The sequence below is a fragment of the Microcebus murinus genome, chromosome 10 (genome assembly GCF_040939455.1).
Source record: "Microcebus murinus isolate Inina chromosome 10, M.murinus_Inina_mat1.0, whole genome shotgun sequence".
Lineage (NCBI taxonomy): Eukaryota > Metazoa > Chordata > Mammalia > Primates > Cheirogaleidae > Microcebus > Microcebus murinus.
Window position 1 is genome coordinate 75,884,052 of NC_134113.1, and position 21,852 is coordinate 75,905,903.

At 34.1% G+C, this 21,852-nt stretch overlaps 1 protein-coding gene across 7 annotated transcripts in view; it reads right to left on the reverse strand.

Moving 5' to 3' along the window:
• Positions 1 to 414: 414 nt before the first annotated feature.
• Positions 415 to 21,852, reverse strand: part of CCDC91 (coiled-coil domain containing 91) — a 307,926-nt gene continuing 286,488 nt past the window's right edge. For 5 of the 7 annotated variants that reach the window (XM_020283061.2, XM_076007534.1, XM_020283062.2 and 2 more), the window contains 2 exons: positions 1,427 to 1,494; positions 415 to 739 (listed from right to left, as the gene is read on the reverse strand). In XM_020283061.2, coding sequence (XP_020138650.1) covers positions 667 to 739; positions 1,427 to 1,494 — 141 coding nt within the window. In that variant the 3' untranslated portion in view covers positions 415 to 666. Of the gene's footprint in view, positions 1,495 to 21,852 lie in introns of all 7 variants that reach the window. The other 2 variants (XM_020283065.2, XM_076007535.1) reach the window with 1 other exon arrangement.

Below are 21,852 nucleotides of genomic sequence, written 5' to 3' on the forward strand. Positions count from 1 at the left end.
ACCTTTAAGAAACAACTTCTTACCTAGTTTTGATGTAGTATCAAAGAATATCTGCAATTCTCTAAAAAGGTTATGAAGACATTTTTTCCTTTTTTAACTACCTATTTCCATGAAGCTGGATTGTTTTCATATACTGCAACCAAAAGAAGAAATTGCAGCAAACTGAATGCATAAGTTGATATGAGAATCCAGCTGTCTTCTGTCAAGAAATATATTAAAAACATTTGCTAAAATATAAAACAATGCCACTCTACTTTTTGTTTTGAAAAATATGGTTATTTTCGTTAAAATGTCATATATAAACATGCAATAGGATATTGTTATTTCTAAATGAATTAATAAACATTTTAAAATAAAAAATAAAAAAAGAATTAAGAATTTTTAAAGAAGAAATTGAAAAAAATAACAACCAAATAAGTTTTGAGAGCTTTTTATTACACTGAGAAATCCCAGAAAAGTACAAAGCGCCCATGAAAGTAGATACATTTCTGAAAATAAGACAAAACATTTGCATACATATATCTTCATGACATTGTAGTTCTGATGTTAAAAGTATTCATGATTTTGCATTGAAGCACACTGCTCATGAATTCAGTATATTCCGAAGTCCTGGGAAAAGATCTCACATATCCTGTATTTGAAGCTGAATTCCTATATATGTTTGAGCTACATTCTCTTTCTAGGGATTAAGTTCATGGTTTGATTCATAAGAAAAATGACTTTATTGATTTGTGGTGCCCTTGAAGAGAAGACATAGGAAATAAGCATATATCACACACCTTTAGTTTCAAAGTTGAATTAATGTAATACTCTTTAGTGCTTTTAATGGTATTGTTTTTTTCCAGTAGACCAAATAAAATACATAGATCTACCTGCAGAGAGGTTTGGTAATGCCAGAATGATTATCGTATCAGTGTTTTATTTCCAAGTTCTATAGATAAATAGATGATGTTGAAATCCATGCTATTTCTGTTTTCAAGATCAAATAAATGTATGCTTACATTCCGGCATTTCATCAAGAGTCATCATGAAGCAATATTTACTACTTTTGCCAAATATAACATAACAGGCCACCAGAGGCTAAGAAGTTTACTTAATTTTGATAAAGTAGCACTTTTCAGTGGCTTTTGGGTCATGTTATACTCTCTTGCTGCTACTACTATTAATAATAAAATAATAGTAAATGTAAAGGAGAAAACAAAAGAAAATAAATTAGATCACTTGATAGTTCTTCTAAATATTGTTTTGGTTTATCCTTGAACTAGAAATCAATTCTACAAGGTTTGGAAAGAAAACAAAAGCATCTTTAGAATTTATAGCATGTATTTTAAAGGTCTAATGATTTATCCAATGCCGGTGTGGGGTTAGCATGTCATGTTCTCTTTATTCAATGTCAACTGGTTCCGTAGCTATTAAAGCACTTAACTGTTTCTGAGCACAGGAGAGGAACAGTTCCAAACTGGACAGGCTTCTTTGGCGGATGACTTGATCAAGCTGCCAATGTTTTTTAGAGAGAGAGAGAAAGAGAAAAAATGCACTTAGTTAAGTGATAAAGATATTGTCACTGAAGCCCACTTTCTTTTCAGATGAGATGATTTAGGACATCAAATAATACTTTAAACTGAATGACAATGTAGTCACTATTTCTGGCCAGTCATCTAAAATGAGATGATAATCATTACAATCTTAAAGTGGATGTTGATATTCAGTTATTGGAAAAATATAAATTTGATCAGAGTGATTTTAGAAAATATAAAATAGTATAAAAAATGCCAGTTCTTAACACATATATAGACCAAAAACTCACAAAGATCATACAAACACCACAGATGCAAGTAACAAAAAAAATACTCAGTATAGAAAAACAGCATATTTACATTATACATAGGGTTTAGTAGAACAAATGATAAGTGAGGAGATAAATAATTTGCTGAAATTAGAGAAAGTTTTTGGGAAAGGTATACTTTAAGAAATATCTGATATTGTTGAAACTTATTTGTTCTCATTATTTTGCTGAGGTAGAGATTTTTTTATTAGGATGTTCTAATGTATCAATAGCAATATAGTGAACAAAACAAGAGTGTTAATAAGGGAAGTTATTGGGGTTATATATAATAAAGAACATTCCAAATGGTAAAGACTATTGAGTTCAATAAGAAAAGTTTCTAACTCTTCTGTGTGAAAAAATTTTCACATGGTGTAAAAATAACCAAACAATGATAACACCTTGCTTATAGGTTATAGAACAATGGAGGAATTAAAAAGAAAGCCAAATAAATTCCATTTTACAATATATAACTGTCATATTTATGTAAAGGTGACATTCTTCTCTTCCCCCACAAAAAAAGGAAATCTAAACAGGAATTCTCTATTAAATTATATTTCTATAACCTGATACCCAAAATGACTGAAAAACTAGAAGTCTAAAATTGTGAAGTATCCTAAGCATTAACTGATCAAAACACAATAATTTAGCAAAATGCTTATATAAAAAGATTGAACTATTTGACTCTCTTCAATTCTAATATTCAGAGATTTTAATATCCACACATAAATAGGATTTCTACTTATATCTTTTCCTCCTTATCTTTTTCTTTTCTTCTACCTCTCTTTTTTTTTGAGACAGAGTCTTACTCTATTGTCCAGGCTAGAGTGCTGTGGTGTCAGCCTACCTCACAACAACTTTAAACTCCTGGGCTCAAGGGATCCTCCTGCCTCAGCCTCCTGAATATCTGGGACTACAGGCATGAGCCACCATGCCTAGCTAAATTTTTTTTCTATATATTTTTAGTCGTCCAATTAATTTCTTTCTATTTTTAGTAGAGACGGGGGTCTCACTCTTGCTTAGGCTGGTCTTGAACTCCTGACCTTGAGCCATCTGCCTGCCTCGGTCTCCCAGAGTGCTAGGATTACAGGCGTGAGCCACCGCACCCAGCCACTTTTTCTGCTACCTCTATTGGATGATGCCTTTAGGAGAATATATATAACCTTATGCTTATAAGACTATTAAACAAGAGAGTTCTTAGAATGTAAGTCCCAGGTGAGCAGAAATTTTGCTCGTCTTGATAACTTACTGTATCCCCAACATCTAGAAGAGGGTCTGGCATGTGTTAGACACTTATATATATTTGTTGAAATTGAATGAATCAATAAATCCATAATCCTAATTGAGCAAGTCAACCTACTAGGAAATGACAGAGGCACTTTTAATGCTAATAGTGAAAGCACGCTTAACCTACCCTAAAAGATAATGAAAGAAATTAGATAAAGTTGGATTTTAAAAAGTTTCATTTTACTATATGTAAAACAGATTAAAACCTAAGTATTTGTAGCTTTTTAAGTTATTCTGCACTTTGTCAAAATTCAAACAGCATAGAAGAATGTACTAACACTCACTTCCAGTCTATTCCCCTGTGATTTCTGTCTACTTTTAGATATTTTCAAGCATTTAAATATGGCCTTTTAAAAATATTTGGTCCAGATCTTATAATTGTTAACTGTGGGAGGGTTCACACAATCACTTTATTCTACTGCCATTACTGGAATTATTCCCTATCACATTTTTAAAAAATTGCTCGACTGTATTTCATGACTTATTTACCCATTCTCTCATTGACAGACACATTAAGTTTATTCCAACTTTGTGTTGTTGCTTTTGAAGCAATAAGGACATTTACAACTTGAATGCACACCTTTCAGAAGATGTTCAAGGGTTTCTTTTGGACGGATTCCAATATGTGGAATTTCTATGTCATAAGATTTGCATATTGTAAACTGTGATATTACCAAATTGCTTTCCAGAGCAATGTACCAAGTTATCACTCCTAACTACAGAGAATGAGAGGAACATTTTCCCATTTTCTTCTTATAAACAGTTGCATGGTTTCCATTGTAAGTTTACAATTTAATATATGTAATAGATATTTTAATATTTTAAAAGTATTCTATTGACAGACATTTGGACTTTTCCTTATTGTTGGCTATGCTAATCAATGCTATAATGAACATCCTTCAACACAGACCTCTGTATACATGTGGTAGTTTGTAGAAATTGCTTCAGCAAAAGAATATGTGATCTGCAATGCTACTTCTAATCATAAACCAGGTTTCTAAACATGCATGAATCTGTTATTGGCCTCTCTATCCTGTTCCCTTGGACACTGCACCTATCTCTACACTAATGTAATGCTATTTTTATTACTACAGCTTATATTAAATCTTAATATATTACCCGTTGCCAATATAAAATATTTCAGAAGAATATAAATTAGTGTATACTTATAACAAAATTGAGTTTTAAAAGGAAATGACCCAACTACAGTTAGTCTCATATTGTTTTTTCATAAGCAGAAAAAAATATGCAAAACTCAGAAGTACATTGAGATATATATATAGATGAAAAAATATTTCTTTTTGAGACAAGGAAATGATGCAATCAAAACTGAGGACAGCTGTATTCAGAGGGTGGAATTAGGATGATTTATGTAGATTCAGTTTGGAGGTGGCCTCATGGGTGTTTGTTATACTATTATGCTTCATAACTTATGTACAATATCATATATGCTAGCTTTAATAATTCAAAATTCAAAATCTTCTGGCACAGATCAGGAGTTTCATTAAAAAAAAAAAAATCACTAGGCCAGGCATGGAGGCTCATGCCTGTAATCCTAGCACTCTGGGAGACAGAGGCGGGAGGATCACTTGTGGTCAAGAGTTTGAGACCAGCTTGAGCAAGAGAAAGGTCCTGTCTCTACTAAAAATAGAAAAAATTAGCCAGGCACAGTGTTGTGCACCTGTAGTCCCTGATGTTTGGGAAGCTGAGGCAGGAGGATCGCTTGAGCCCAAGAGTTCGAGGTTGCTGTGAGCTAGGCTGATGATCGTGGCACTCTAGCCTGGGGGACAGAGTGTGACTCTGTCTCAAAACATCAAAACCAAACAAAAACAAAACCAAATTCGACTTAATATCTTAGAATTTCTGGATGTTAGATGAAAGAAAAGCTTGTCTCCCTTTGAGGGAATATAGTACAAATTCACATGGTATAACTAGCATTCTGGATATATGCTTTCACAATGAGTATTCTGCAATTTTTTAAAAAGGATCAGCACAAAAAAGTTTGACAGATTTCTATTTAAACATACCAAGCACTTCTCTTTTCTTGCTTGTGTTAGAAGTCACGTTGGAATTACTGAATGTAAGATGACAGACATACAGGTTTTGGTTTTAGGCAGCTGCCAAGACTCACTTCACATCTTTTACCACTCCTCCCCAGAACACTCTGAAGGCAAGAGTACTTTAAATAAACAGGAGTTCAGCACTTTAAAGAGCAACAAGGAGACACTGATACCCCATGAGGAGGAAGATAGAAATTGAGCCATCCTGAAGCTGAGCTTCCAATTTAGTGGGTCCTTCCAGGGTATGGTATGTAAGATCATGTCTGTGGGAGGGAACATGTATGACCTTTCTCTTATGATGTTGAATTCCTGTCTCTGAAACAAACACATCAAACTGATGTTCTTGGCAAATTTCTGAATTTCAACAGTTTCTATTTTATTAGGCATGACCTTATTATCCTTTATTGAGGCAAGAATTTTGGCAAAACATTCAACTCTTTTTTGCCCCTTGAAGAATAGGACTTAGTTCTGTATTTGTGGCTTTCATTTCAAAGTGGATCAAAGATTTGTATTCTGTGACATATTGCTGACAAATATTAGGTCCAGAGTAGAGGTGGCAAACATTTTTGGAAATGGGGTTTAAAATCTCTTCATAACAGTGTAGCTCTAACTGCTTTGTTTTCTCTCCCATTAACTTCCATTGAGCTCTTATAGATACCTGGAAAAATGTGGAAATTCTGAAGTCTCTAAAATAGACATGTGGGCTTTATAAATAAATCATTTTTTTTTTGTCTTTGTCATCTCTTCAGCTTGCTGGCATACTTCTAAAAGCCATTTGGAAGCATACTACTTACTAAAAGTTGTTAAGTTCAATAAGCTTAGGGGGGAAAAGAACACATGTCTTCCTAATTATTTCCTGTGTTAGATTTACCTTGCCATCAGTGTTTACACCATAGCAAAAAAAAAAAAAAAAAATCTCTTGACCTTGGTGTTTATTTCCTAGTCACCTAAATGCAATATGAAGGATGGTGAACTTGTATTGGTCTAAAGAGCAACATTCAAAGTCAATTACAAACAAATCTGGCTTATTTTAATGGGACTGTTCATTAAGAATACTATTCATAGTTTTTGAGATATATATACTTAGTACTAATTGTGCTTTCAAAATATTTTGGGCTTCTACCAAGAAGTGTGAACATATCGGATCTACTTTTATCAGTGTTATTTTTCCAACCTACACATCTGTATATTTTAAATATAGGCTTACAAAAAGAACTCATTTTTCAAAAGGGCTAGAATGGATATCCGGCAAATTCACTGATGGAGAGTGACTCATACACAAATGTTATCAGTTTGGTAATAATGTGTTTTATGGATTCAGTTTTCACATTCACTAACAAACTCTTTCATGGGCATTGAAGAAAGGTCAAGTATGATGATCTGGAACTATAAATACACAGGCAGATTTTCCAGTTAACAGCATATTGGCTAAGAAGGGTTGTTTACTTTCTAATGAGGAAGGAAATAGTTCTTCAGTCTCTTGTTTATTTTAACACTGCCATTTTTAACACTGTTGTTCGGATATGAATGCCTCTCTTTATCTGACTTTACAAACACATACACTCAAGTTGCTGTTTTATTTACATGTTTTGAAATTGAGCCAACCAATTAATCAATTAGTCTACTGGTTGATCGATAAAAAATCAAGTCTCCCCAATATTTGTGCATTATTGCTCAGCAGGAGGCTTGGACAAAAAGTATGCAATATTTTCCCTGTCTTTAAGAGGTTTATGATCTCCTTGGAGAGACACACATGCAACAATTAAAGAACAATTAGGTGCTGTTATATATAGTAAAGACTGAGTCCATTGGAGGAGTAGAGAGGGGGAGAAGTCATGGTGGAAAAGTGCAGCAGAGAAAACATCGGTGCTGGGACTTGAATAGGCTCTTAGAGGATAGAGAATATTTCCTTATACAAAGAAGAAAATTCAGGAAAACCAGATTATCAAAAACAAAGACACAGAATTGTTCACAGACATTGGAAAAGAGTCTTGAATCTAGTGGAGAAAATCTGATTACATATATTCTTTCATTTACTCATCTGTTCAATATTTACTTAGCACCTACTATGTGCCAAGCACTATTTTACACACTAGAGATATAGTGGTGAATAAGACAACACTATATATAAGCCCCTATAGGATTCCCTACTTTTTATAGAGTTTATATTTTAGCTTAAGGAGACAAATTAATACTCTTTAGGTAAAGATCAATGCTATAAAAATAACAAAGGGTCAAGAGTAAGAAAGAGACAGAGGGTGACTATAGAAGATCACGTAGAGAAAGTGGTAATTAAGAATTTTGAAAGACGTGAAGGAAGAAGAGAGTCATGCAAAAACATGGTGAAAGAGAATTTCAAGGCAGATCAAACTGCAAGGATAAACTCCAAAAGTGGGTTCAGAGTTGGTTTGATGGAGGACTGGGAAAAAAATCCAATAACATTGGAGAAAAGTAAGCAAAGAGGAAACTAGTAGGAGAGAAGATCAGAGAAGTAGGTAGTGGCTAGAGCATATAGGGATTTATAGGTTTGTACTTTGATGGGAAGACATTAGAGATTTTTAAGCAGGAATGTGAACATGATCTGTGTTTGAAAAGCATCATACTTGTTACTATGTGGACAACAGACTGTAGTGGGAAAAGAGTGGAAAAAGAAAGGCCAGTTAGGAGATTTTTAGTATGGGAAAAATATAAATTTAACCAGATTGCTGGCAGTGGAGGCTTAAGAGCAGGTCAAGTTTAGGATATATTTTGAGACAGGATCAACTTGAGTTGCTGATGGTTTTGAAGAATAGATGGAAGAAAATGAGAAATAAAAAACAATCCTTAGAATGATGGTGCCATCTCCTTAGATATGATGGACTGGAGCTACAGTGAGTTAGCCAGAGGAAAATTAGAGTTTTATTTTGCATATGGTAGATTTTTCTAATCCTATCAGATATGTTGGAGATACCAGATTTAAGAGTCTGCAATTCAGGGGACAAATCAGGACTAGATATACGAATTTGGAAGTCATCTGCATATAGAAGACATTGAAAGCATAGATAAAAATACCTAGGGAATGAATGTAGATAAAAGAGAAAAGGTTAGAGGACTAAGTCCTGGGGTACTGCCATACATGATCTCTAACGAATAGTGGGATATGAAGTTCAACAGATGTTACTGTAATGGGTTGAATTGTGTCCTCCAAAAAAGATAATGTTGAGGTTGTGAATGTGACCTTATTTGGAAATAGGGTTTTTGCAGATGCAAGTTAAGATGAGGTCATACTGGATTAGAGTAGGCCTAATCCAATTACTGGTGTCCTTATAAGAAGAGACACAGGACAGGGGAGAAGGCCATGTGAAGATGGAGGTGGAGACTGGAGCAATGTAGCTGCAAGCCAAAGCACAAGGACTGCCAGCTGTCATTAGAAGCTAAGAGACAGGCATGGAACAGGCTATCCCCTAGAGCCTTCAGAAAGAGCATGGCCCTGCTGACATTATCATTTCAGGGTTACAGCCTCTAGAACTGTGAGAAAATAAATGTCTCTTGTTGTAAGCTAACCAGTTTGTTCTAAAGTGTTATAGCAATCCTAGGAAACTAATACAATTATTTTCCAGATTGTTAAGGTCTTTATATATCAGAGTAGTGTTTCTCACAATTTGTTCTGCAAAACATCATTTCTGTACAGCATTTGTTTTATTTACTAAGGAAAAAAAAAAAAAGCCTTTCAATCAAATAAGTTTGGGAAATATAGAATTAAAAAAGCTCCTGTTCTATGCAGAGCCTCTGTGCTTATATTTTGTGAATTGCCAAAATGACAATGGTATAGGTAATGTTTAGGTAATGTATAGGTAATGGTATAGGTATGGTATAGGTAATGTTTCCCGAACTCTTTAAACTTTGAAATTATATATGCATATATGTGTAAAGCACACATTGGAAAATAGGCCATGAATTAATTTCTTTTGAGAACTCTTCCAGACTCAAAACAAATTGCAAATATAGGGAGAATAAAACACTGATTTAGTTTTCCCTTTATTAATAAGTAATTATAGAGTTTTAATGGTAAGAAATTTTGAGACTGCTTAGTCTAATATTTACATTTCACATGTGTAGAAAACTGATGCTTTGAGTGGTTAAGATATTCCTAATATGCCCTTCTATACTTAAAAAAATCTGCTTCTTTAAAATGTATTTAAATGTACTAAACTGAGTTCATCTTTGCTCAAGAATCCTACTATCTATCAAGGTGATTCTATGGCCCTCTAAGTTTTTGACAATGGGTTTTTGACTCATTCCTATAGCCAGAAAGATGCTAAAAACTACTCCAGGTGAGATGATATGACTACCCGTACTCTTGGTGTAGACATGAAGAACGCAGATTATGGATCGATTTTGAAACTTAACATGCACACAATATTGCATATGGTTTGCTTTATAAGATCATCACAATAGGGATGGTAAGCCTGAAGAAGATCAAGTTATTCTCGAGTGGGGATTATTTTTATTGTGATATTTAAACATTTTGCCTTAAATACCACCATCCTTACTTTTCTGTCGTGTCCTTGAACTCTGTTGCTCATCCTTGCAGCTTACGAAAATTGAGACTTGTATGTCTCAATCTATATGTCTTACATTGAGACTTATATAGATAACATTACGGGCTATATTAATGGAGATTCTCTAGTACCTATTTTATTACTGGTACACTCACCATAAAGAGTTTCTCTTTTTAAACAGTCTCTATTTACATTTTCAGGTAAGTAAATTTGATGTGAGAGGGCTAAATTGTGTGTAAAGCTGGAGGTTAGACATGAAATCCTCTCTCTGGGAATATAACCATGCCATTATTGTAAATCATGTTGAGAGAGACTTTGAACCAACTTCAGGATAAAAGAATTACACAAAATACATGCTTAGAATAACTGCAACTCTAAAAGATTCAATATAGTCTAGGTAGTGGTTTGAATGAAGGCATTGCCAGTTGCCTCAACCTTGAACTTCAGAAAATTTAGGCCTAACCTCCTCACGAGAACATCCATCATTCAAGTCCCATGAAGACTTCAATTCAGAGTTCACATCTCCCATTCTCTTTGAGAAGACTTTCCAACTTTAAAGTATATTTCATGTCTGACTATTTAGATAGTTAAAAAATGTCAACACATAAAGAAGCTGTGTAACTTTCCAGCATGCACAAGATGAAATACAGATGCTCTTTTAGAGTAAATGAAAAACGGGTATAAAGACTTTTAAAACCCTATTGGCCACAACTAAAGAACTATTTTTTGTTTTGTTTTGTTTTAAGATGTCTTAGGGTAAGTAAATTCTCTGTTTTTGAGTCATCTAAAGTGAGTTCTACATATTTGGGTAGTTCTGCCTTTTTATCCCAAACTACCATAGAATCCACTGGGAAATGGAAATACTCATTTTTGATCTTCACTAAACCATATGGGCAGAATAAATGAATATGTATTCCAGACTCAAATGTGCAGGCACACCACCTTGGAATAAAATTTTATTTGATTTTACAAGTTAAACAGCAGCACTTGGCCAGAGAAGGAGGCACTGCAGTAGTGAGTGAAGATTTTATTTTTGCTTGTCTAATAGCAGAAACTAACTAGACTTTCTAGTGTAAGTTTCCATATGTGAAGTTTAATTAATTTGAAAAGAAAAGAATTCTGGTAGCAACTGTTTTATTACTAATTCTGTGAACTTCCAAAGAAAAATCTAAAAAATTTCCAAAACAACTTTAAAAAAAAGAAAGCCATAGATTTAGGGGGATTTTAGGAAAAAGTAAAGATGGATGAAATTGTATAGTAGTTGCACAGAAATCCTATCTTAGGACTCTGATCCATAAGGCTATATTTATATATTAATAAACAAGTTCCATATCCTAGTAGAGTTCAATGGCGAATAAGCAATTTATCTCAAATACAAGATAAATTGGTTCTGGCAAGGCAGACTAACTGATTTTAAGACGACATCTCACATAACGTTTTTAATACAATCTGTTACATGCTCCCAAACCATGAATAACATTTTTTCCATTTTTTTCGAGATTACAGTAGTGCAAATATTGCAATCTATAGCATTGCTTTTTGTAAATTAAATAAACATAGAGGTCCCAAATATATTCCGTTCAGGCTACTATTCAAGTAACAAACAAAACTCTTGCTGTATTTTTTGATCAATTCAGCTTTTTAAGATTTTGCAATCTTATTTTACCAATCTAAAGAATAATATCTGCCAATTACTATATATATCTTCTTTTGACCTTCAGCAATTTAAATTTAATCTTACTTTGAGGCAGAAGGATTACATGATACCTTGAGTTCTTATCTTCCCATACTACCTTTAAATTCTCAAATGACTGACATTTTGCCTTATGTTTCTCAATCTATTAATACAAAAACAAGCCAGGGACCGTCCATAAGTCTTATTCTTGAGCTTTTTGCACACATATACTGAAACTGATTTTTATAGTGCATGGCGAACAATCCTGTAATGTTAAAGTCTCACCTTTTCCTGTTTTAAGAATGTGTCTGGATTGGTAGTACTTACTACCTGCTATGCACAGGTGAACCTCTTTATGTGCTATATTAGTTATCTGTTGCTGTGTAACAAAGCATCCCAAAACCTAGTGGCTTAAAACAAAAAGCAACAAATATTTATCATGTTATAGTTTCTGTGGGTCAAGAAACTATGCATTGCTTACCGGAGTGCCTTTGCCTCACGTTCTATACTGAGGTTGCAAGAGAGTTGTAGGCTGCTGCTCTAGTCATCTCAAGTTCAACTGTGGAGGAAATCTGCTTCCAAGCTCACTCAGTGGCTATGGATAAGCCTCAAAACCTCCAATTCTAATCTAGCCCATGTAAACCTCTCCACAAGGCTGCCTAATGACATGGCAGCTGGCTTTTCCCTAAGCAAGCAATCCAAGAGAGAATGAGAGTGAGAGAGCACTCAAGACAGAGGCCACATCTTTTTATGACCCAATCTCACTCAGTTCAGCCCAGACTAAAGGGCAGGGGATTAAATAAGGGTAGGGCATCATTGGGAAACATCTACTATATATCATCAATTTTTTATTGTCTTGCTAACTGTATGAATGAGGTCGAAGCTTAGAGGGGTTATGACTTGCCCAAGTGGTAGGGTTAGGACTGAAATCCAGGTGTGTATGACACCCAAACCTACTTTCTAAACCACAATACTACACTGCCTTCTTAGATAAGAACTTCAGTTATGGCTGGGGGCATTGGCACAACATCCGTTTTGGTACAAATATGCAGGGGTTTCTTGCATTGCATTCATCTAGTGCAAAAACCTGTCAGGGTGCCAAAAGCCCTATAGATGTAGTCATTAAACCATGTAATTATCTTCTCTTCATAAACAGTAGATTCAGGAAGGTTTCATACAAATGGTTCCCTGAAAACACAACAGAAGCATTTTTAAGAAAAATTGGCATATTAAATACATCATATAAGAAGCCATTGCTTTAAATAACCTGTAAGCCTCAGTGGCTGTATATAAAAACAACAGACTACTTCCTTCTAGATTCATAATGAAATAAAGAGGAAACCTTTATAAAGACAATGTGGGGTACAGACCTCACCTTATGTTACCTTCTAGGCTTGTAAAATCTTTGCTTGTTTACTTTTCATATTTCCATTACCGATAAAACTGGCTAAATAGTCTGGTGTAAGCTGCTCCACAGCTGTGATGCATACCTGATTCCCATTAGAAATTCTAATTCCTTAGTATCCAAAATTGAACTGATGGCACAAAACACCATTTAATCAAATGGAATTTATTGTGAACAGACTTTATTCCCCCCTCTTTTTTTTACATAAGTAGAGCTGTTCTTCCTCATCATCCAGGATTTGATCATGTGCGTTTGACCACTGAAACTTTAAAAAAGAACACAAAACAAACAATACCATCTGTCTGGCACATTTTACAACAGACTTATCCTACTGTGAGAGAACCAAGTGGGAAAAACACCCTCCCAGTCAGTCCTCTTAAAATCTCTACAGCCTCCCAAATGGATCTAGAAATACAAGAAAATCCTAAAATCCCTCTTTCTTGTAAACAAGTAAAGGAGGTATGCTTTCAGTTAAGAAAACTAAACTTGGACGTTATTGCCCAAAAATGGCAATAACACCTGCTCAAAAAGAGATACTGAAAAATAATTAACACTAAACACCTGCCAAAGAGAAGATATTAGAACTCAGGGATAATGGCAAAGCCTTCTAGTTGCCCCTTCTTTTCTTCCTTACCACTAGAGTTCCAGTTCAATTCTAGGGACAACATACACATCCTCAAGCCATCATTCCTAAGACCCTGTTCCAGCTAGGGGTAGCCAAAGAAATGTCAGTGCAACTTATTGGGTAGGATCTTCAAGAGAGCTCCTTAAAAGTGGGATAGACATCTGTTCTTTTCCCTATTTTTGTTCTTTCCATCTTTCCTTCCTCCACCATCACAAATATGTTTACTGGAGCTCTAGCAGCCATGGTGTAGTCTTACTGATGCAAATCGGCGCTAAGGATAGAAAAGGCACAAAGACAGAAAGATCCTAAATCTGTTATGACTTTGTTTAGCTTCTATACTAGCTCTGAACTGTTTGTTTATGGATTTGCTTATGCAACTGTTATTTCTAATTTCTGTTACAATGACGTAAATATAAATCCTAAATGACAAAGGTACCATCTTTACACTGTGCATGTCTGTTACAATGGAAACAAAAATTTAGTTTTCAGAGTATCAGCTCCAGAACTTGAGAACAAATTTAAAATGTTAAATGAATGAGACTGCAATTTCTGGTGAGACTACAATTTCTGGTGAGTTGGAAATTTTAATTTGAGAATTGAAAAACAACCAATGGAATATAATATGGAACAATGGAACAAAAGTTTAAGAGTTGATAAGTGGTAAAAGATAAAAATAAAATAATTATAAGGATCAGGTGATGCTGACTACCTGAACATATAGGTATGCAAGAAAATTTATGTTTAACTTGCATTGGCAAGTGCTTTTTTTCTTTTCTCTGCTACATACAGCATATGCATTCACAGCTAGAAGAGTGAAAAAAAAAACACCTAAAAATGTTAAAAAATAAATAATGTGGATAGATTTAAAACTAGAGCAATGAGGCCAGGTGCGTTGGCTCACGCCTGTAATCCTAGCACTCTGGAAGGCCAACGCGGGAGGATTGCTCAAGGTCAGGAGGTTTGAAACCAGCCTGAGCAAGAGCGAGACCCCATCTCTACTAAAAAAAAAAATAGAAAGAAAATTAATTGGCTAACTAAAATATATAGAAAAAATTAGCCGGGCATGGTGGCGCATGCCTGTAGTCCCAGCTACTCAGGAGGCTGAGGCAGAAGGATTGCTTGAGCCCAGGAGTTTGAGGTTGCTGTGAGCTAGGCTGACGCCACGGCACTCACTCTAGCCTGGGCAACAGAGTGAGACTCTGTCTCAAAAAAACAAAAACACTAGAGCAATGAAAGTTTTCCAGAAAAAACAAGTTTACTTATGATGTCTGGAAAAAAAAAATAAGGTTCCTAATCAACTCATTGTTATGAATATTGTGCATAAACCACGATAGCAATTTTGTCTCCGGAAACTACGAGATGATTCTGCAGAACAACTTTGATAAGTAGATAGGACTTTTATGGCATGTATATATTTTTACTGAATCTCTGTCAGTCTTACTCTTATTACTTGATGCTCATTTTCTATACATCATAATTTTTAACAGCACATATACGTTGACACAATCACTTCTGAAACAAAGAGGCATTTAAACTAATAAACAATATGACAGAATGGGTAGAACTAAAAACATTCTGATAAAAACAATACATTTAGGAAGACTCATCCCAACAATAAGAACAGCATTAATAGCTACTACTGAAAGTGAACTTGTTAAATTTCAGGCAATATCCTGAGCACTTTAATATGTGCTGCCACATTTAATTCTTATAACAATCCAACAAAAAAGGAGAGAGCACTTTTTACCTCCATTTTATAGATAATCAAACTGTGGCCCAGAGAGGTTAAAGTACTTGCCTAAGTTTTCACATCTAATACATAAGAATACTTGGTTTTAATCCAGAAAATCTGATTAAAAAACCCACACTCCTAAATCATATACTTTACTTCTCTAAGATGAAAAGTATTTGTATTTCATGCTAAAGTTTAACGCTAAAAGGCTTTTGAGTAAAATGAGACAATATAGTAATGTTAAACAAATAAAAGCAAGGAAAAGCCAATGATCTTTCTGTCCTTTTCTTCTAAAATATGTGGGGCATTCACAAAGTAAAACTAGCATTTGGGTAGAAATTTCATAAATTGATGTCATTACCCAGAGGCATTGATGAGACTGGAATAAAAGCTATTATATGGCTTTTGTTTCTATTTCGGTCATTTTCTTGTTAACTAAGTAACAATGACCTACCATATTTGATGTATATGCATCCCAAACAAGAAAATTGTTATAAACAGAATTCCTAACAGCCCCTTTGCCATATCTGCATTTTAAGACATTATCTCAATTGATAAAACTTCCTATTTCCCACCTACATTTTACAAGAAAGATTTAGAAGAAAATCTGATAAAAATTACTTGAAATGTTTTATGAAACCAATCTTTACCAAGCATCATTCCTAATACATTGGAGTTGGAAAGTAAGATCAAAGGGGCGAAGGGCAGAATAATTTTCTTTAAAAAACCCCACATTAACCAAAAGTACACACTGCTATTGGGATGCCACAAAAATACCATATGAATTAGCCACACCAGCTCAAGAAATCTTCTTTCTTGTCTGCTGCACAGTATCTTCTTTAAGGACCCAATTAATCAAGGCAATGCAGCAAATGCACTGAAACTCTTTCTTTTTCTGTGTTTTAATGTAAACAAATGACATTATGCAAGGGAGTGGAAGGATCAAGTAATCTCAGTGGTGTGTGGAGACTCAAATGAAGACTATTATCATATAGAAATTCCATGAGTATGACCTACCCAAATGACTCACCACTTCATTTACTATGTGGGTATCACTACGCCTGAATGAAAAATAAAGATAGTTTTGCTGATGTATTTCCATGTTTCTAAAGAAGAGACATTATGAAGTTTAAAGTCCTCAGGAAATGCCAAGATAGCTACACTGAAAACAACAGTACACATTAAAAAAAAAATCTGTTAAATGTAAGCATGCCTAACTGTAAATTTAATCATATTCTCTGAATACTTGGAGGTCGTATCCTACTATTCTATGAAAATCAAGCAGTCAAAAGCAATATAGAGATCTCATTTTACAGTTCTTTATTTTTTCAAAGAAAATACTGATGTGTATTTTTAAATTTATGGTGAGCATAAATAAGAATAAAAATCCCCCCCGCCCCCACAACAAATACTCTTTTTGGTGATAGTAGAGCTTTAGATAATGAAATGAAGTGAAGCGTTAGATAAAAATGAATTGTCCAGCCTTGCCTGGGTTGGTTAGGTGAGAGGGAAAGAGGGAAGGGAGGAATAACATTTAAAGAGGAAGGTTGCTACACTAATGCAGATCTCAGAGATCTCTGCACAAGTCCTCCTTGAATGCGGCAGTATAGCTAGGATTATCAAAAGTTCATTAGTTCATGCATTGGTCTAAAAAGTACCAATCTGGGTTTCATTTTTAAAGGAGTCTTGAACCATAGTAAGGAAAAGACATGTTTGAGTCTTGCTTAGTTAAGATCAGCAGGAGAAAGACAGAGGCCTCCAGGGAATGTCAGGAATCGTTACTACCTGTATCCTGTAGATAGGGAACAAAAATCACAAGTTTTGGTTTGATTGAGGAATCGAATCCTTTGGGGCAATCATCAAATAGTGGGGATGAAATCCCCCAAAAGCAAAGAAAGCTGACTGGCTTTTCTTTGCCTTGTGGGACTTCATCCCACTATTTGATGATCATTCCATAAAGTTCCTTTATTGAAAAAGCCAATAGGCCTGTAAAATAGTCATTGGCATATAACTCTTCACACACACACACACACACACACACACACACACACACACACACACACACACACACAAATTGTATAAAATATTGACTCAGCATTCTTTCCTTCATTTTACGAGGTTCATTGATGATTTTAAAAGAAAGTCTCAAAAGTATAATGGAAAGTAAGCACTGACTAAATCATAATCCTTACTCCTATTTTACAGATTAGGAAATTAAAACATCAAACAGTTCTACGTCTGAAAATCAGCAGTAAAACCCTATTTAGAACATGTGAGTTCCTGGCTCCAAAGTCTGAACTCATACTCTGAGTTGAAGTACATAGTTTTATGGTAACAGATGAAGATATAATAAAAATAATATTTGTGGGGAGGTTATCTATTCAAATCAACTTTATTAAGTTGTGTGGGAAGAATGGATAATATAGTAAAAGACTTCAAATCCTAAGATATATAAAATTATGTGAAAAAATTAGTGAATAAAAACATTTGATTAGACAATTATTTCAAAATATCCTTATGTGATAAAGACTACATACAAAGTACTTTTGTTGCTCAAATCAAATAGTAAAGCTACTGGAAAGGCAAAGGAAACATATTTCAAATAAAGCTTGAAAAACAAATCGCAGCAAAGCAACATTTTAAAATCTGTTTCTCATTACTCTGCTATTTTATCCAAAAAAAGGCAAGGGGGAAAGGGAACACAATAAATAAATATTAAAGATCATTTTAATGGCTGTATTTTCTGTATTTTTGACTTATAAAGGGAACCACATACTTTTAAATCAAATACACATCAAAATAATCTTTGGAAATGCAAAGAATGGAAAGTAGAGTTGAGAAATGTATATATCAAATAATCAAAATATCAAAATAATAGTTACCAATAGCAAACATTTTAAATGTGACTTATTGGTAAAATTACTTAAGCATTAAGTACTTATTAAACAGATAAAATCACAAAAATTAGTCTAGAAGCAAATATTCAAAAATTAGTATATATTTTACAGGCAAACAAACCACTGATAGAAAATGAAATGAACAAATTTAATGTAAAACATAATGACTATTTGCATTGAAAATTTGCTCCTAATTAAGACTGTAGGTATCTAGTTTTGACTATGAATAAACCAGGAACAACTCATTTCAAAAAATGGAAAAAAGCCTCAATGAAAACATTTTAAAATAGAACTTTGCTATAAGTAAAAGCAGAAATTGATTAAAATTCTCATAGACATGTTTTGCTTATAATTTAAGCCTCATGAATGTTAAAGAAATGCACTGACATAAGTCCCAGATCAAATATGGCACTGGGGCTACCATAACTAATCAGTAATGTACAAATATGGCATACTGCAAGGGAACAGTAATAGTAGTATCTTCCTGGTAGGTATTTAATAAAAGTTTGAGGAATTAATGAATACTACAGACTTAAGTGCTTTGAGAAGTTCTTCAAATAGAACTTACACTGACCTATCCCAATATTATTTTCATGGACCAACATATGGCCAATGATACCCATTTTCTTCATGGCTGATAAAAGTTAGAGGTATACTGAGTTATATGAAATAGAGAAACTAACTATACATTGGTACATTCCAAATCCATGACATTGTTCTCAAATTGGCTTAATTCAGTGGTCTTCAAATACTTAGGTCTTGCATGCCTTTTCACATATTTTTAAGTTGACATCTAAAACTTTTTATCATAAATTTCATAGTTATAATGCATAGAATTTCCAGTGCATATTTGTTGATATAATAACTAGAATACTTACTGTTTTAGATGTAGCCTATGCATATCCCACCATCACTCATTTAAAAATATATATAAAATACCCTTCTTTAAAATCTAGAAATTGTTCCTTTTCTTTCCTTAAACTTTAGTGTTCATCCGTCTGCCCTCCCATTTTTATTCCTGCAATATAAACTTATACTGATCCATCTATCTTCCTTCTCTGAAATGCATTTATATTTAAAAATTTAAAATAATTGCTATAACCATAAATCTACTAATTCCTTCTAGGGATTAAATTATTAATATAATTTTGAGTCTCTTCAATGTGAGATCATCAAATATTTCATGAATTAAAGACTGCTCAATTTTAAGTCCACATTTTCCAGATATATAAGTAATATTTGATAGAGATATTCACTTCTCCATCTAAATCTTTTCTTTTTCATTTCTCTTTTGGGCCACCAACTTTTTGACTTAATCTCTTAAAAGTTTTCCATTTGCTTACTTTGCTCCAGCCATCCTGTCTTCCTTGTCTTTTCTCAAAGGTTCTCATCTATATCAGCCCTTTGTACTTTCTAGATAGCTACAAGACTTAATAAATTTCTACATTCAAGTCTCTTCTTAAATGCCAACTCAATTCACCTCTCAGGCCCGTTCCCACTCACTTTATCTAAAATAGCATCTCAACTCTTCATCTGCATCACTAACTCATTACTCTGTTTCATTCTCATGGTGTTTACCATCCCCAAATATCATACTTTGTTTATTTTCAGTCTGATTCCTCACTAAAACATAAGCTCTCTAAGAAAATCCTATGGACACAGGGATTCTGAAGAAATACTTCTGTATTTCCAAGGCCTAGATCAGTACCTGGCACATAATGAAGCTCACTAAATGTTTGCTGAATTTATTGAACAAAGAACAAAAATAGAAGAGATAATTACTAACTTTATTTTAGCAATTGTTCTTTTAGAAAAAATACTGTAATACATTTTCAAATTTTTCAGAAGTCGAACAGTATTTTTGCCTTCAAAAACTAACATATACAAAAGAATAGAAAACAATTAAAAGAAACAAAATTATAAAGTACTCAGTATACTAGTGGTAATGCTGTTTAAATTTTACAACATCTATTAATAAAATACACTATCACATGAACTAGAGGTTTGTATCACTAAATAATGGACAGCAAGTCGTATTATTTTTATGATACATAAGTAGAATCAACTTTCTTTTTGGGCCATAACCAAAAGGGAATACAAGAGAATTATTAACTTAATAATTTACAAGACTATTTGAAAATTATATACATTTTGAAATTTATAACAAAACTAGAAAATCTGTCAAAATTCTTAATTTTTTTCACCTAAAATGTTTATTTCTTGAGGATCATTCAAATCAAAGTTTTCCAAACTTTGTTAGATCTACTTAAAACAGTGAATGCTCTAGTCTAATTTTTTTATGGGCTTTCCAATTTTGTGCTTGTGAAATTGGAGAATTAGTTAATGGCATGTTGAAATCTCTCTGAAAAGCACATAAAACAGTATTCTGAATTGTTTCATCAGTCTGGATAACATTCCAAATCCTAAAACAGCCTGGAATCATAATGTCTTAGTCTGTTTATGTTGCTATAACAGAAAATGTGAGGGTAGGTAATTTATAAAGAATAGAAATTTTTTGGCTTATGGTTCTAGAGGCTGGGAAGTCCAGGACTGAGGGATTATATCTGGCAAGGGACCTCTTGCTGCGTCATCCCGTGATGAAAGAGCAAAGAGAAGGTGTGAGAAAGTAAGAGATTGAATTTGCAGCCTTGAGCCCTTTTATAATTGGCATTAATCCATTGAGGAAGGTAGAGCCCTCAAGACCCAAACACCTCCAGTTAGGCCCTACTTCTCAATGCTACTGCCTTGGGGATTAAGTTATCAACACATGATTTTGGGGGGACACATTCAAACCACAGCACTCAAAGTACTTATGTGGACCAAAAGGAGACTACTTTCAGTGATTTCTGGACCTACAAGCTCTGATTTCTTCAGCATTTTTTAAATAACCAGTGCAGTGGTCATTCTTCTTGGTGCATTTCAAAAAAAGTATTAGCTACATACATACACCTTGAAAAAATTATTCATTGAATCCAAGCCACACCATGAGATACAAAATTATCTACCAAAAAGAATCTTGTCCTTTTATGCACATACTTCCTCTTCCATAGCTGAGTGAAGAAGTGGCCCTGTACTAGTTACGATGGCTGCAAAATAAATTACTCCAAAACTCAGAGGTGTAAACAACATGTATCATGCTCATGAATTCTGTGAGTTACAAATTTGAGCATGGCACAGGTTGGACAGCTTGTCTATTCCATGTTTGGGACCTCAGTTGCAAGACTAAAAGGCCAGGAGCTAGAATCATCTGAAGGCTCACTCACTCTCTCATCTGGTGGTTGATACTGCCTGAAGGCTGGAGGCCTCAGCTCTTCTGCATGTGGGCTATGCCATGTGGTCCCTCAACAAAGGCTAGGTTGAATTTTTTTCATACCATGGTAGTTCCAAAAATGAGCGTTTTAAGAGAAAAGAATAGGTAGGTGGAAGTCTTATTGCCTTTTATGATCTAGCCTCAAAGTCACACAGTGTCATATCCATCACATTCTATCTGTTGATGCAATCATAAAGTTCAGCCCCAGATTCAAGCGGAAGGGAAGCAGATTCTGCTTACTGACAGGGAGAATGTGGGACTGGAAACACTGTGGCCATTTTTTGGAAAATGCAATCTGCTGTAATTCCTAATTAGGTACTATTTGTTAGCATTCTCGATTTCCTGAGAGTGTTAATTCTATTTCCAGTTCAGATGACTATTGTAGTAAATCAGTATTCACCTAAATTATAAGAGGTAATATCTATCTCTGATTTCTAGTCAGGAAGAATAACTTCCTGGGATTCAAAATGCAGGAAAAAACAAGGTTGAGAGACA